The 17,272-nt window shown below is 35.9% G+C and overlaps 1 protein-coding gene across 2 annotated transcripts in view; it reads left to right on the top strand.

Moving 5' to 3' along the window:
* The window catches only part of LOC128240368 (titin-like), a 332,344-nt gene that overhangs the window by 144,356 nt on the left and 170,716 nt on the right, over positions 1-17,272 (top strand). For both annotated transcript variants that reach the window (XM_052956995.1, XM_052956996.1), the window contains 19 exons: positions 235-285; positions 527-829; positions 1,324-1,439; positions 1,667-1,859; positions 1,978-2,023; positions 2,723-2,791; positions 4,126-4,194; positions 5,420-5,842; positions 6,297-6,365; positions 7,920-8,177; positions 8,334-8,461; positions 8,902-8,956; positions 9,624-9,704; positions 10,144-10,505; positions 10,729-10,910; positions 11,924-13,798; positions 14,663-14,823; positions 15,233-15,411; positions 15,798-15,942. In XM_052956995.1, the coding sequence (XP_052812955.1) occupies positions 235-285; positions 527-829; positions 1,324-1,439; positions 1,667-1,859; positions 1,978-2,023; positions 2,723-2,791; positions 4,126-4,194; positions 5,420-5,842; positions 6,297-6,365; positions 7,920-8,177; positions 8,334-8,461; positions 8,902-8,956; positions 9,624-9,704; positions 10,144-10,505; positions 10,729-10,910; positions 11,924-13,798; positions 14,663-14,823; positions 15,233-15,411; positions 15,798-15,942 (4,765 nt within the window). The remainder of the gene's footprint in view (positions 1-234; positions 286-526; positions 830-1,323; positions 1,440-1,666; positions 1,860-1,977; positions 2,024-2,722; positions 2,792-4,125; positions 4,195-5,419; positions 5,843-6,296; positions 6,366-7,919; positions 8,178-8,333; positions 8,462-8,901; positions 8,957-9,623; positions 9,705-10,143; positions 10,506-10,728; positions 10,911-11,923; positions 13,799-14,662; positions 14,824-15,232; positions 15,412-15,797; positions 15,943-17,272) is intronic.

The raw sequence follows: 17,272 nt of genomic DNA, 5'->3' as shown, positions 1-17,272 counted from the left end.
TATAAATTTTTATTTAAAGTAGAGTTCCAAAAGTCGGCTCTACATCTGTTTGACTATTCACCATGTTTGTTATATAGTAGTAAATAGGATTGTCTTGCGTCTTTCAATTTGGCTTGTACTTAATTGCCGATAATATAAATGTATCATGCAAATCTTCATTAGTTTATAAACAGAAGTTCTTAACAGTGTTGTACAGATTTTTGAAATAGTCCATTTGCATTTTTTCTGTTTCAGAAGAAGAGAAGGAGGCACTGTCTGATGAAGAAACCAAGGTGCCACTTCAAAGTGAGTAACTTAGGAAATTGTGGCCTTTTGTTGTAAAACAAAGATTGTGTAAAAATCAAAGTCAATTAAATATCATTTTAAAAAGTTGGTTAAATTTCAAGTTAAATTAAGTTAGATTGGAGAAATTTGTGAAATGTCTTGTTTCTTATTCCATCTGTCATGTCATTGCGCCTCCTGTATTATACGAGCTACTGTGACTGCTGTTTCTAGTAAACTTAATGAAGCACTCTGATTTCTCCAGCTGTTGAAGAGACAGTGATCAGAACTGCCCCAGAGTTCACCACCGAACTGACCGACATAAAAACTACCGATGGTGGGAAGGCTACTTTCGAGGTCGTTGTCACTGGCAGCCCGAAGCCCGAGGTCACATGGCTTAAGGATGATGTTCTCATCCAAGAGTCTGAAGAATTTACGATCTCGCAGGAGGGTGACGTGATAACGCTGATGATTCCTGATGTTTATCCGGAAGATGCTGGTAGATACACAGTGGTAGCTAAGAACGAGCTTGGCTCTGTTATGACCACTGCTGTCCTCTATGTGGAAGGTAGGTTGATGGTTGTTGTTTAGGTTGATTGTTGTTGTTTTTATCTTGAGCTTAATTTTAGCAAGGAACTGATCGAGTTAATACACACTCAAACTTGGGATATCCAAGTTTGGAAACACAACACTGCACATACTCGAAACACGCTTCAGTATTTTCAGATTATTGTTCAAATCTCAAAGTTGTTTAAGTCTTTTGAGTCTCTAATTAGGAGTTTTTCTCATCAGTATTCTTTCAGACCTTCTATAAATTACATCTTAACACACTGATTAAAGTTATATAGGTGTGCATATAAACATATTCTTCATCGTCGGATACCCCTGATACTTGATTATGAACACTCAGTGCTTCATCATGTTCTGTGGGACTATGAAATAAGCAAATCCTTGCGGAGCTGACCTTCAAGTTTGTGTCAGTCAATAATTCCAAGGTATTGATGAAGTGTCAATGGGATGTTTGCTGTGGTTGCTGGTCCTGTAAACTCTGCTTATTTATAGCCCCTGAAGAGGAATTGATTCCACCAGCATTCGCCCAGAAGCCCAAGTTCCAGAACGTAGATGAAGGATCCACTGTGACCTTCTCTGCCAAGGTTATCGCCATACCCAAAGCTGATGTGAGTTCCTTTTTACTCTTGATAAGTGTTTCCATTGATTTTATTGTTATATACCGGATAACCAGATCTTGCATTTTTTATCCAATGTAAAATGACTTGCACTCCAAGATGTCAGTGAATGATAGGAAAATAATACAGTAACTGGTAAAAAAGGATGATTACATAGGTTGGTATTTAGAGTCCAAACATTTGTCCAAAGATATTAATCATCATGTTTCTGTATACAGATATTCTGGAGCCACAATGGTGTCCAACTGGAGGAGGATGACCTTCACACCATAGAGATCATTGAGGAGGAATCAACCTGCACAACGACCTTGACTTTACAAGAGGTCACGCCACAGGAAGCCGGCACGTACAAGTGTGTCGCTATCAATGAAGCTGGCGAGGAAACTGTGTCAGCCTCTCTCATTGTTAAAGGTTTGTAGAGTACACATTTTCTGAAATCGTCACTTAAGATGTTCTATAAATAGAGCCAGGTTTGTAAAAAGTATAAATAGATATGAAAATATTAATGGTTTCTTTTGTCTCTTTGCAGAGGCTCCAGTGCAGAAGGACCTCAGAAGCCAACTGAAAAAAGAAGTGTAAGTTTTGTTACAAAATTTTAATGATATGGTCATATGTCATTGTTTCTGTGTTTGTACACTTTGTCCATACAGGATTTACTTGGTAGTTATAACTGAATGATCTTTGGATGAACGTTTTGTTTGCTATGTTGTGACTCTTACTGTTAATGAGATCAAGGACTAAACTGATTGTTTTTGCTTGTAATTATGTTAAGATGATTCCAATAACGCTCGTAGAATAGTTTTTATGGTTTGATATTACAAAACAGTTAAGCATGGGTTTCTTTATAGATGCCAATTCACATCTGAATATATGATAAATGTTTGGTTAATTTTACAAGATTTAAAAAGACTAACAGGGTATCATGAATTTTGCACTTATGAGTATATGTTTTGTTTTGTTGTATTCACAAGTACTAAACAGCTGGCTGTCAGAGTTTCAAAAGCTCTTGTGTGGTTAGTGTTATGTGAAACCGGGGCTGTATTCAATAGACAACTTAGGTCAATCTTAAGTTTAAGAGTAAAACTGAGTGTTTTGATTGGACAAAGAAATTAAGAGTACAATCTGAGTGTTTTGATTGGACCATAATTGACCAATCGACTGAATGGAATCACTGACACGTGTCTAAGGATAAGAACAATATTGAATACAGCCTCAGACCAATTCTCAAACTAAGGATGATCTTATCTTATCAGCATGTTTAACTTGTTATATAGGAAAACTAAGGTTGGATTTAGGAAGCAGGTTGAGCACAAGGATTTCAGAGATCAACTCCAAACTCATGTGTAAGTTCATGACTCTGGTAGTAGCCTACACTCCGCTCTTTTCCTTCAGAAGATCACTGCCTTTGCTTACATATCGCTGTTTTAGCTATTCTATCACCTTGGAAACTTCCAGTTACCCTCGGAGTTAGATGCATGTCTAACCACCGTGTTTTTCCATAGCCTATTACTTTTCTACCTTTATCCAAACTCTTCGGTAAGTTGTCCACACAAAATGTCTCAATCCGCTATTATCCTTGAACTGCAGCCTATGTTTGCATATTACTTTTTCTACCTTTATCTAAATTATTCTATAAGATGTCCTCACTAATTGAGGGCTTAGCACCAGAAGGATGTATCTCCTAATGAGAATATGCAGTTCTGTCTGTCTTGCGTTGAGCCCGTGAAATAGACTCAAACCACTTATCTTTAGATCGAAGCCATTGCTCACCTTTCACTGTTTCTAGCTTTAAACCATAACAACTTTAGCTGCTGTGAATTTCCAAAACCCCGTACCCCACATTTTTGTGGGAACTTCTTCTTTTGGACAAGATAACGTCCTTATTTAACACTCAACATTTCTGCCCCTCTATGTTTACTGCTAGACCACTTCCCTTGAAATCTTTACAGATCAACCCCTCCCATTATATGAACATGTCTTAAAAATATGCAAATTATTATCCAACTGCACAATAATCACATATGTACAGGGGCGTAGCTTCCTATAGGCATGGCATGCTTGTAACAAAATCAAAGTAATAAAGAAAAGAACAGACTCTTTATTGCAGCAGTTAGCTCTGTTGCAACATTAGATATACAAAAGTTACCACATGTAGTCATATTTAATTATATACATGCCATATTTCTGGAAGATTCCAAAAAGGGAACAAAGCAATCTAGTCTCCATTTTTCCAAGTCATACACAAGTTTATTTCATCTTTATTTCCGAGGATATTCCTCTCCCACTGGAAGATCGACTATGGATCAAAATTCCGGGTTTTTTTCCCCCTGCCGGTAGATATGGCATGTCCGTATATCATTGAACTTTGTAGATCTAATAACACTGTGGTGCTGGCTTTTGTAATATGAAAATGTGGCTACTTGAAATGCTGTTATTGCTTAAGATATTGAAATAGATGCTGTTAGTGTTGTTGCTGCTGCTGTTGATGATGATGACACGTTTGTTGATAATGATTTTGTGCATGCATGAATTGCTATGACTATAATAGATAAAGACATAGATGCTGATGATAATGATTTTGTGATGCTCATGTTGATGTTGTTGATAAGGCTAATGTTGTTGCTGATGATGATGATGTTGTTAATATTGTGTGTATTTTTGCTTTGCATGCTGATAGGCAAACTAAAGAAGGGGTTAGGTCAGAGGCCGAACAAGTTGACTTCCGAACAAACTTGACCACCAAAGTGTAAGTAAACTGTCATATGTATACCAGGATTTACACTGTGAGGGCTTAGTGCAAAACTGACTTAACTCCTACCATTGTTATGTGTAGTTACAATCATTTTGCTCTGAACCCTCAAATTATGTAGATGAATTCAAGACCCGAATATGCAGAATATGTTATTGTGGTTCATTGCCATTCCATTCTATATTCAGTACCCCAAAACTAGAGATTGTCATGTTTGTGTAGTTTTGTGTCGAATATATATTTGAAGTGACAAAAACAAAATATCCACATAGTTTCCCAAAACTCAGTAGAAAGTGTTTAAAGAACAAATACTTTAGGACACATTACTTAAATTGAAATTAAAAATATTTATTTTATTTACTGTCGCAGTCAAACTAAAGTTGGAGTTAAGATTGATGCCAAACAGAAAGATTACAGAGACAATCTTGTGAACGCTGTGTAAGTGATGGACAAATCTTCTCCGTAATATATCTTGCCTGGAAATATGTAGCCTCATGATCCTACCCAACATATATCTATAGTGTAATGAAGCAATTATAATTGCTCATGTCTGTAAAGGAGATCTCATGTATTCAAATAATATGATGCAAGACTATCACTCATAAGTTACCAATACGTTTGCTTGCTGCCTGTCTTAAAATGTTAATGCATCATTTCTAAATTAATCAGCATATATTTTTTATAAGTATATATTGCACAACAAAATATAATTATTATATCAGTTTATGGATTTTGATGTATAGCCTTACCAATATTTGACTGTAGGAAAAGTTTACGAACCAGGCAAAGAAAACGGTAATTCTTTTTGGGATTGAAGCCAATACACATTCCAAACTGGTCCACCCAAAATACATTTAAGTGTGCTGAAGCCTCCTCTGTACTGTTCCATACAAAAATTGGTCAATGCCATCCTATAACAGTTTGTAAACAAAACTGTTTTAACTCCTCACTTTAAAGTCGTTCATTCAGTTGTTATTCCCGTGATTTCGAACTATAACAATATCTCAAATTTCTACCCAAGTTCATGTCCTGTTTTGTCTGTCCTTTGTGTATGATATTCAGATACCTTGATGCCAAGAAACTGAACTACCACATTATGATGCAAACTATACTAACCAGAATAAACAGGCATGTACAAATTCACTTTCAGGAAACTAATGTGTTTTTGTGCATCTTGATAAAAGCATGTTATCGTTTTCTCATTTCCTCCCTGTTCATACAGTGATACAAAAGTGGATCAAAGGTTCGGCGCGGAGCAGATAGATTTCAGACAAGAAGCACTGAAGACAAAGGTGGATACCAAAGTTGGTCAGAAATTCAAAGCTGAACAGGTCGATTATCGTCAAGAAGCCTTGAAAACCAAAGTTGACACAAAAGTTGGACAGAAATTTGACACAGAGCAAGTTGATTATCGTGACATTGCCTTGAAGACGAAAGTCCAGACAAAAGCTGGGGAGCAGTTCGAAGCCATACAAGTTGATTATCGAGACGCTCTGACGAATAAGGCCACAACGAGGGACGTTGAACAGTATGAGGCAGAACAAAAGGATTACAGAGATGCGCTCCAGAGAAAAGTGGAAACTAAGAAGGATGAGAAGTTTGAAATGGAGCAAGTCGATTATAGAGAAGCTTTGAAATCTAAGGTGTAAGTATAACACAAAGATACACGAAGGAAAAATAAGAGTTTTCAGGTTTATCAGCAAATAATCTTAAAAATTATTAACCTACTGCTATTTCATGATACCAAATGAGTATTTACAATACTTATGTATTTAAAAAAAAAATCTCTTATAACAACATTAAGTACTAAATTTAATAATTATATGCTTGTTATATATCATACAAATTTAATCATATAACATTTTCTTTTACGTAAAATTGTCAGTTTATAGGATTAGAATTCAGTAAAACTTATTGCAATCAGATCATTTATCTTAATGTGTAAACATCCAAGAAAAACATAATGGTGTATCCTAGATATGTGAATACAGCTCATTGCCTCTAAGTAAAGGATCAGCTACAAAACCTCCAGAGATTCGTGTTGTGTTTGTGTTCTCGAATGCTAGCATGTGTTATGTGTTTGTGTTTTGCATGTTTAGAGACACAAAGATTGGCCAGACGTTTGAAATGGAGCAAGTTGACTACACAGGAGTACTGAAATCTGAGCCGTAAGTTACCCCCCTTTGTTTAAGGAGACATTTCTGTTAAGGTTACTTCCCTTTGTTTTTATGGAGACATTATTAAGTTTACAGCATATTTTTTATCAAAAGCAGATTTGTTTAACATCATCTTTTGTGAAACAATCTACATATCCAAGAAGCATGATCTGGGTGTAAAGCAGATTTAAAGAGAAGTTGATATTCAATGCAAAATAAAAATTCATAATGTTATTTTATTCGCAAAGTCTATGTTTCGCTCAGTAGTAGAATTGCAAACGAACCTCTTGCACATAATTAATGCCCGAGTTGTATAAGTGGTTAAGGTGCCCCTCAGCAAAGAGAATGTGGGTTCGATCTTCACTAGGGTAATAATCTCTTGGCTTCTCAGAAGAGACCATGAGTACTGGTTTCTTCCTCAGAAACAGATCGAGAGTGCTTCATATCATTGGCTGTCTACACAATAAAGCTAAAATAAATTAGTATAAACTAACGTATTTCATTGTGTGTTTACTGTGTTGTTTTAGAGAACTGCATAAAAGGCCCAAAAGAGTGTAAGTTGTTTAAAGAAGGGGACCATGGTTGTGATTTGTGGTAAAATGTGTAGCGTTTCTTAGATTTTAATGTAACCTTTTTTGTTCTCTTACAATTCCCATACCGTTTCTCCATTTTACCATCATAATAATTATCATTATAGTTATTTTCCTCATTTTTGTTAAATATACATGTGAACATCATTTGTTAACAGTCATTTTATAACTGTTCAGATTTAATAGTTAACTGTTGGTAGTTGAGAAGAAACCACGATCATGTAGAAACTAAAACAAACCAAGTTATAGGTAAATTAAAAAAGGAAATGTTCTTGCCCCAATTTCTCGAAACTTCTAAAGTCCCTTATAACAGGATTAAGCTAATCTCATTATTTTTGGTTTTTAATAAATTACCTTATATTAACTTCTTTAAGAGTTTTTATACTTAAGATAGAAATTATCTTTATGAAAATCACAATTAACCATTTTACAATTATAAAAAATCAATTAAAGTATGTTTTTGGGGTAATTGAAATTAGCTACTTAAGCCTGTTAAGCTTAAGAAGTTTCGAGAAATTGGGGCCTGGCCTAAAGTTGAATCTGTCATTTAAATTGATTATGGAGAATTTATATATTATTATTGGAGAATCCAACTGTCTTAATACAGGAACTGTTGCATGAATGAATGTGAATCTTCCCATGCATGGAATGATCAAAAGTGTATGCATTTTCAATCTCATACTGTGTGCATGCAAAATACATGTAAATGTGGCTGTAACATAAAATATAGTGTAATACATGTGGTTATATCAAATATTGATGTACAAGTTCTACGCCGGTAAGTATTCTGTCTACTGTCTTCTCCATTTGTTGTTTTCACTATGCCGTACTCATTAAAGGCATTATTATTTGGTAAGAAGTTCCCTTCATTGAAATTATTAAAGTTCACTGTTATTGTCTACTGATTTTTTTAAAGATTGTTTTTCCCTCTCTTTTCATGCTTTTATTATCCTATGACATCACCATCTATTTATAGCACTTTTGCTGATGAAGTTGCCACTGTAGAGGAGGCTGAGGAAAGCCCAGAAGTAGTATCTGAGGTGGAAGCCACAGCAACAGTTACAGAGGAGGAGAAACCAGTCAGCCCAGAGTTTGTGCTCGTCCTGGAGGACATGAAGGTGAAGGAGGGTAAACCAGTCCAGTTTGTCGCCAAGGCAACAGGAGAACCCATCCCCACCATCACCTGGTACCATGATGACGAACCCATCCTTGATGGAGAAGTCTACAAAATCAGGTAGCTACTCTCAAAGGGTTTGATGAGTTTTGTACTGACAGAATGATTTTGATCTTAATTAAGAATATTTGCAATAGCGTCATGAAATCCTCATCTCTTGTACAAAACTCAATGGTAGAGATTGCTTAAGTGACCAATGAACTGTTCTATGTATAGATACCCGTCAGAAGGGGAGAGCACTCTTGTGTTGGCTGAAGCCTTCCCCGAAGATACTGGAGTCTACACTGCCAAGGCAACCAATGAGATTGGAGAAGTTGAATGTAGCTCCACCCTTGAAGTTGCTGGTAATACATTCTGAGCATTTTTTTTTTAAATCAGAAAGTCTACAAATAATGGTTCCTTCTGTTGTCAGACTTTACAAGAGCTTTTAAATGCATCTAGTGGAGTATAATTTAATTGAAAATGAACTATTGCAACATAATTGTTTTCAGATGTAGGGTCCTGTTGCACTTGAAGGGATGGCTGGGGACGTGTGGGGGGAGCAAACTAGTTTATTTGCTTCTATTTCTTACTCAATTTACAATAAAAAATCACTTTTACGTCTCAGTATGTGGCTAGAGGGTTAGAGTTAGGGTTAGGACAAGATGACAAGTTTCAGATTCTTCTTTATGTCATTTCATCATTAATGGCTTCGTCTTTGTACTAAAACTGCATGATCAACAAGAATAAGTGGATATTAGCTGAGACACAAATCAGATTTTGTAATGTTTTATTCGATTTTCAGAACTTATTGAAGAAGCTGAGCAACTGGACTTCAGAATGGCTTTGAAAAAGCCTGTGTAAGTCTTAACTGTTTTAATCGATGAATTTAAATATATTTACTTCAATATTTTGCAGCTGAAATCCCAACAAAAACCGAAGAGTAAGATATGTGTTTATATATACTGTATTCCCAGAATGATTGTTATGCAAGAATGCATTTGTAATTTGCTAGAATTGTCTTGTTTTGTTTTGTTTTTGTTCAAACAATCAAATTCCTCCCTTTGCATATCTCTTAAGTATTAATTTGATGAAAAAATTATAAATCATTTTTTTCTGGCATGAAAATTATACCATATTGGGACTTTCAAATCCTTCTTTAAGCAAGCATAATTACCGGGTACTAAATATTAGTTTATTTTAACCTTACCATTGCATGAAAATTTTATCATGAATTGCTCATTTAAAACAATTGTTCTGTTACATTGTTGCTAGCATGAAAACATTGAGAGGTAGACCTTAGCACATTGACCCATTCAAACAAATTTAAAAACAAACAAGAACAACAAAAAAACACAATAAGAAAAAAAAGTGTATTTTGTGGGTTGGCATTTTCAATAGCACAAATTCTTATTCATAATCATCATTGTGCACAGGTTTGCCAATGTATGCCTTCTAAAGTTTACTCTTATTTTTAATTCCAAGCAAATGTCTTATTTATACTTGATGAACTCTTTTTGCATGCAGAGAGACCAAAGTTGGAACTCAGTTTGATATGGAACAACTTGACTTTAGATCCTTACTTAAACCATCGTCCGAAAAATCTAAGTAAGTGTACCAGTAAAGTTAAGTTACGTTTTTCTTTACTCCGCACTGTTTTTGCAATAAATTACCTTTTTATTAATTTATGCATGTTTTTGAATGTTGTTTTTTGTTTATATGTGATCGTCAATTTTGTGAATGAAGCCAGAGATATATATATATATTCCAGTGTTACAGAAAATTACTAACTATTGATTCTATAGATAAGAAACTTATGTAAGTTTTCATTGACAAAGATGTAAAATTCATTCATTCATTCCTCAAAACAGACATAATCTTATTTGTATTAAAAATCTAATTCAAGCTATTATTGGTAAAAAAAATTGTGTTCTTTTCAATTTGTTATTTAAAATTAAATGCAAAATGTACAGACATGGATGTATCCTTTGATGCAGTTTTCATTATAGTATAACAGTCTGTAAATGATTTATATAAAAATAAACAGGAAATTTGAAGAAGATGTCACAGAAACCATCACCATAGAGACAGAACAACCTGAGACACAGGAAGTGGAGGTAACCATGGTAGCCCCAGAATTTGTGCTCACCATCTCTGATGTGGCTGTCAAGGAGGGCGAGGGTGCAACCTTGACATGCAAGGTCAAAGGTCAGCCAGTCCCAGAGGTCACATGGTACCATGCAGACCAGCCAATCAAATCAGATGACGTGTACAAGGTCATCCCTGGAGAAGAAGGGGAGATCACTCTAGAGATCCCGGAGATTTTCCCAGAGGATGGTGGTCTGTACACAGTCAAGGCCACAAACCAGGCCGGCTCTGTGGAGGCGTCTGCTGTGCTCACTGTCACAGGTATGCAAGAGGTCATTTATCTACTAGGTTTATGTGATTTAGGTTCATTTGCAGGTTTATGAAACATTCTAAATAGCAAACATTTTTTCAGGTTCAAAAACAACTTTTACAGCACATCTGCTGTATTATTGTGAAACTTTCTTGGACATTTGTCTTATATGTTGTCAAACAAAATTTTGATCCATTGAAAGTAAATACATGTAAGTTGATGTTTAATTCACAGAACTTGTAGAAGCAGAGGAAGAGACAGTTCCTGAGCTGAAGGCTGAGGTCATCATCCAGGAGACAGATGTGACCTTGGAAACCCCACAGACTGACCTTGAGACTGTCCAGGTTGACCTTCAACTGCCTGTAGAGGAGAAGTTCACCTTGCCAACAGGGGAGAGCACTGAAGCTGAATTCCAGGTAAGGGAGAGCACTGGCTTGTACTGTTGGTTTATGGGTAGCAGGGAGTTCTCAGAAAATATATTTGGACAAAACAATGCTGACTCTGTTGATTATGCTTTTGTGTTGTTCTGTAACTGTAAATCACCAGTATTATTAAGTGGCTTAACTTAGTTTCAAAAATAATAATGTAAGAAATTTAAATATGATTTTCATGCGAAAATTAAAAATGCATCTTGAAAGAAATAGTCAAAATATTGTAAACTGTAGTTCATTATTCACACTATTTTCGCAAATTCACAGCTATTAGTATAGCTTAGTTGAAGGAAATGCACAGTACTTACAAGAGAACATATTGCATTAAATAGATGATTTCAAACTAAATAAACCAATAAAGCATTTTGAAAATAGTACATAAATAATTTCATCTATAAGACTTATTTTAACTAAACAAGAGGTCAGCATTTAGTTTTGACTTAAGTATTAAGTAGATATAAAGCATGAATATTTCTGTTGTAAAGCATGGAATGATTCCTTTTGTGTATTAATATAATAAATCTAAGACATATTTGTTTTCTACCTTTAAAACTATTGATAAAAATACATGTACACTCACACAAGTTGATTCCAGTCTCTGTCAAATGCTTCTTTCAAATCATTTTTTCAAATCATTTATTAATTTAAAGATATGTGTTAAAATGAATTATCAATGAATTTTTTTTAAGTAAGGCAAGGAAGGAATCAACTTAGTAAATCTCATATCCACACATTGTGGCTTTTTTGCCCAGCTTTACCTGTCTGCACGCAGTCCAAACCTGACTGCACAGCATTGCACATATTTATGTTTGTAAATGTTCGAACAAACACTCTTGTATTTAGTACAAAAATGTTGTATGTTTGCACAAACTCTCAGAAGAAATGGGCAATAACGCAGCAATGGGTACCATAGCATTCACCTTAACCTCTAGAAATAGAGAGGCCTGTATTAATAGCATGCAGCTATCAATGTTCTGTTTTCTGTGTTTTGTTTCTAGTCTCGGCATGCTTTGGAGCTTGATACTCAGGATAGTGATCGTATATTCACTTGGAAAATGAAAAACATAGAGTCTGAGAATGAATCAGGCCCTGCTATATTTAAGGAGGAAATCATTGTTGAGGATCATCCTGTCCTCCTTACTGAAGATTCACCTCCTCCCCTACCTACCTCCATGCCAGGAGAGCTCCAAAAGCAAGGATCCACAAGCAGTGAAGAGTACATCCCTGAGATTACTGGTGTAGAATATGATCAGTACTTATTACAGAAGAGAAATTCACCTGACATTGGTGAGGTTAAATTCGAAGCAGAAATTGATGACTCTGAGATTCAAGGAGGTATTCAGACAGCTCCAGCTAGATTTACCCTTGATTATGATGTTGATGTGCATGACCAAAGCAATAAGACTGAAGGACATGAGCCAGAGTCTGACATTCATGAAGAATATAATTACGGGATTCCAAAAGATAATATTCCAGACAAACATTTTGGTATTGATTTATTGTCAGTAAGAACTGAAGATGAAGTTTCAGAACTTCCTGAATCTGAAATAGCTTCAATGATATCAGACAGAAAAGCTGAGTTGGAGCGAAGAGACTCTGATGTATCACTGTCAGATAGGGAATATTCTGACAAAGATGATGACAATGTTGTCATATCTGACACTGACTCCGAGTCACCACTTTCTGCTAAAGTTAAACCAAAAAAAGAACCTAGCTTGAAGTCAGACAGCTCAAGCAATGATGAAGACAAGAAAGTTGAAAGTAGTGAATCAAGTGAGGAAGAGGATAAGGAAAAGGTTGAAGACAATGTCAAAGTAAGTGAAGGTCTAGACGAATCTTTTGATGAATCAGAGTCATTAGGTGTTCCTTCTAGAGTTTATGGAGATCAGTACTTTCAAGAGATCAGTAAGCTTAGAGAACAGCACCAATTTGGACCTGAAATTCCACAGAAACCAAGCAAGTCAACCAAGGAGACTTATAACCCAGAGAATGCCAAGACTGTAATACCTGAGAGAAATATTATCGTCTCCCCTGATGAGAAATCTGAAAGTAGCACAAGTGATAGTGAAACAGACTCTGATGATGCGAAAGATAAGAAGAGATACATTCTTGACAATGAAGATGAAGATAAGTTAAAGGACAGTAAAGAAATGTTTGAGAAAGATGATGAAGATAAATCTCCAAGAGATAAATATCAATTTGGACAAGGACTTCCTGTTCCTAGGCTTAAACTTAAGAGAGAATCCTCTGATTCTGAGTCTGATGCCCCTAATGAAACAGATGAATCTAACTTAGATGTTACAACTGATCTCGAAACAACTGTTGATTTGGAAACAACTTTGGACAAAGTTGAAGCAAAGCCAGAAGAATCTGGAAGCTCTGATCAGGACACTGTAGGTAAAACAACTGATGAAGACTCGTCTACTATCAAGGAAGAGTTCATTACATTGGTGGATAGTCTTGAAATGAGACCACAACAAATCATAGAAGTCAAGGAGTATATCTCATCAGATGATGATGTTCCTCATGTTGCTGAGCATGTTGAAATCAGGAGTGAGTCACCAGTAATAGAGACAGGGTTTGTAAATGAAAGTGAGCTCTCTAGAATAGCAGAGGAACCAGAACAGTCTGAATCAGATGAGTCAGATTCTTCATCCACTAGCGCCGAGAGTGTCAGACATGTAGAAATACCTCTGAGGGATGAAATACTTCAGCCGGTGCCTGAGGAATCGGAATCAGCTGATGTTTCCATGGAGATGCCAAGAGAAGGGGAGATCAGCGACACTTCGTTTGATGTAGATGAGAGCTTCAATATCGAAAGTCCACTAGCAAAGTCTACCCTGACAAGTCTACAGCATTCAACCCCAAGCAAGGTAACACTATAGGATAGGTATATGGGATAATAATCTAGGAATTAATCATGTATACATTTAATGGCTAGGGTATTTTGGATACTTTGGTAGGGTACCACCTCTGTCTTTGCACGTTTAAACCATTAGTAAAAAATTAATGCCGGGAATAAAAGTTGTAGATAGTTGGTCAGATTCGCATACTGAAATCTGTTTTAGAGTCAAAATAAAAATGAAGGGTGTTGAAATATTACATAAAGTTTGACATTTTATTTTAGACAAAGGAAGACAAGTGAAAACAACACTGTTTTTTGAAAAATAAAACCTGAAATAAGGTGATTTTCAACTGCATGAAAAGTTGGTTTGAGTGTAATGCCCTATTGTTACATGTTCTGTTTGAATGACTTTGTTCCCGATTGATCAAGGTTTCCATGTTGTATACCCCTGATCCAGTGTGTCCCCTTGTTACGAATGCATGATTGTGAGCTATAATCATTGCCCTAATCAGTTATAATAGCCTCATGTTTTAAAGATATATTTATAAAAAGTCTAATTGTTCATTACTTGTTCAAAGAAAACACTGTGTTTTATTTTTTCGCACTGTATTTATTTGTTTATTAAAATCTGGTTTTGTTATCCTCATATGAAAGACAACATTATTTATACACAGTTTTTATCTTTTTACAGGCATTGAATAGTGTACTTTAATATGTATAATTATTCCAAATATCTCTAAATGCACTTAATAACAGTACATTCAAAATCTATTCACATGTACAAACGTATCACACAAGCATCCCACAAAGCCAATTCTCCCCAAAGCTTACTTCCTGTGGTGATGCCAGAATGCTTCACTCACTTCCTGTTCTGATTACCCACAATGCTCAGGTGACCTTTGATGAGGAGCCAATCAAAACTGTGGAGGAAATCAGTGTGGAGGTGGAGATTCCCCGCTTCATTGAAGAGCTCACAGATCAAGAGGTTACAGAGGGAGACACTGTCACTCTGTTTGTCAAGGTCGACGGAAAACCATTCCCTGAACTGACATGGTAAGTTGAAAGAGTATATCATTGATCTAGCTGTAGTGTTGCTGAAAATTAAGTCCTCACTTCTTTGTGTGTGGTGTTTATGGTAGGAAGAAGGTACAACTCTCTATACAACTATACAGAGAAAGAAAGTCATTAGTTTAATGTTAAATCATTGACTGTTGTTGCGACTATTGACCTCAAAGTTGTGATCATGGATAATGTTGTTTAGGTGGTTCTGTCTTTTGACATGTAGAGATATTACTAATTGGCCACAAAGTTCTGCATGTAGCTCCAACTATTCTGACAACATGTTTATCATAATCTTGAGGTTCAGTTTTGCGTACACCATATGTATATATGTATTTAAGTACTTCTTCAACTCTTTCCCTTACGACTCCCGTTATTCATTATCTTACTATCCCCACCCCAGGTACCGAGATGGTGTAGAGATCCAACCAGATGACCGCCACACCATTGATATTCGCGGCAACTTTGCTGCCCTCATTATGAACGACATTCAGCCCGAGGACGATGCGGAGTATTCCATCACCGCTAGCAACAAGGCTGGCAAGGCAACCTCCAAGTGTGAACTCTTTGTTAACCCACTTGGTACGTTTGAAATTTCTTTGGAAGACACCACTATCATGTAATTGTGTAATTAAAGAATAGTTTTGTTATAACTATTATTATAAAGTAATAATTTGCCTGAAAGTCTCTTGCTTTGGTTGTTTTAATACATGGACCTGAAAGATTTCAATGTGGGAGAGTTCATGATGTTTTGTTCTTTATAGGGCAAGCCCCCTCTTTCATATATAGATCTTAGACCTTGAGGTTGACTTCTTATCCCCCAATGCCATAGAATGAGTAGTTCAAATGTCAAACTTCCATTGCATTCACCAGCTTCACATATGTTACTTACAATCCCCCCATTTTGCTGCATGATGCCAGGTCTGGGCGGTACCAATCAAAGATTGTGCAATTTTAATATTTTACAGGGGACGCACCATCATTCATCTCAAGCATCTCCGACTTGGAAGTGGAGCTTGAATCCCCTATTGTCCTGCAATGCCAGGTCCGGGGAACGCCCAAGAAGATCACTTGGTTGAAGGATGGAGAAGAGGTAGATGGAGATCGATACAAGTAAGTAGTCCCATCATGCCCTTTTATCTGACATTTAGTTCCTCATACAATAAAGTGTTTGATGTATTTTTCCCGACATTTAGTTCCTCATACAATAAAGTGTTTGATGTATTTTTCCCGACATTTAGTTCCTCATACAATAAAGTGTTTGATGTATTTTTCCCGACATTTAGTTCCTCATACAATAAAGTGTTTGATGTATTTTTCCCGACATTTAGTTCCTCATACAATAAAGTGTTTGATGTATTTTTCCCGACATTTAGTTCCTCATACAATAAAGTGTTTGATGTATTTTTCCCGACATTTAGTTTCTCATACAATAAAGTGTTTGATGTATTTTCCCCAACATGTAGTCCCTCATACAATAAAGTATTATCCCTGGTATGTAGTCCCTCATACAATAAAGTATTATCCCTGGTATGTAGTCCCTCATACAATAAAGTATTATCCCTGGTATGTAGTCCCTCATACAATAAAGTATTATCCCTGGTATGTAGTCCCTCATACAATAAAGTATTATCCCTGGTATGTAGTCCCTCATACAATAAAGTAGTTTCTGTATCATCTGTGACATGTACATGTAGTCCCTCATACAAAAATATCCCACATGTGGCCCCCTTATACAATAAAGTAGTTCCTGCATTGTCCCTGTCGTTTAGTACCTACATTTGTATTTTAGATCTTTTTTTGATGTTTTAAATGTAAATTTGTGTTCCTAAATTTTAAACAAATTCCACATTATAGGTTGCTCTGTTTCTGAATTTTAAATTATAAATCCTCTATCCGTTCATTACAATATATAATATTATGAGTACATGTCCATGTGTGCATGAAGGTGTGTAAGATGACATTTTGTTTGCAGAACTATTGAAATTCCTGCAAATGTACTATTCTTTGGAAATCAGTGATTCAAAGTATTTATGAGAATAGAATACTACAGCAATATTTATAAAAGCATCCTTTTTTCATATAATCATATAATCACAACATTCTAGGGTTGACAGAGATGGGTGAGTCGTGATGGTAAACCTGTGTAGACTATTCAAGTATTTTACATCTTTGTAGTGTATCTTCATTATACTTTACCATTTTGCCATAATATGCATCATTATATGTATGTTACCATGGTAATGTGTTGTATTCATGTTTTGGAAAGAAAGCTTGTCTGGTTACTGAGAAAGGAGGTCAAAGTGTTGCCAAAGCCTTGGTGTCAGCATAAAGAATGGGACCCTTATGCACCAGTCTATTGTAACCACGGCCCACCCAGGTCTGGGGAATAGGGGGGACATTGATTTTCGGTCCAGCAAAGCCAGGGTAAAATCCTCGCTGC

Source organism: Mya arenaria, chromosome 7 (assembly GCF_026914265.1).
Source record: "Mya arenaria isolate MELC-2E11 chromosome 7, ASM2691426v1".
NCBI lineage: Eukaryota > Metazoa > Mollusca > Bivalvia > Myida > Myidae > Mya > Mya arenaria.
The sequence above is the reverse complement of the archived record's forward strand: the minus strand, read 5'-3'. Positions and strand labels throughout refer to the sequence as shown.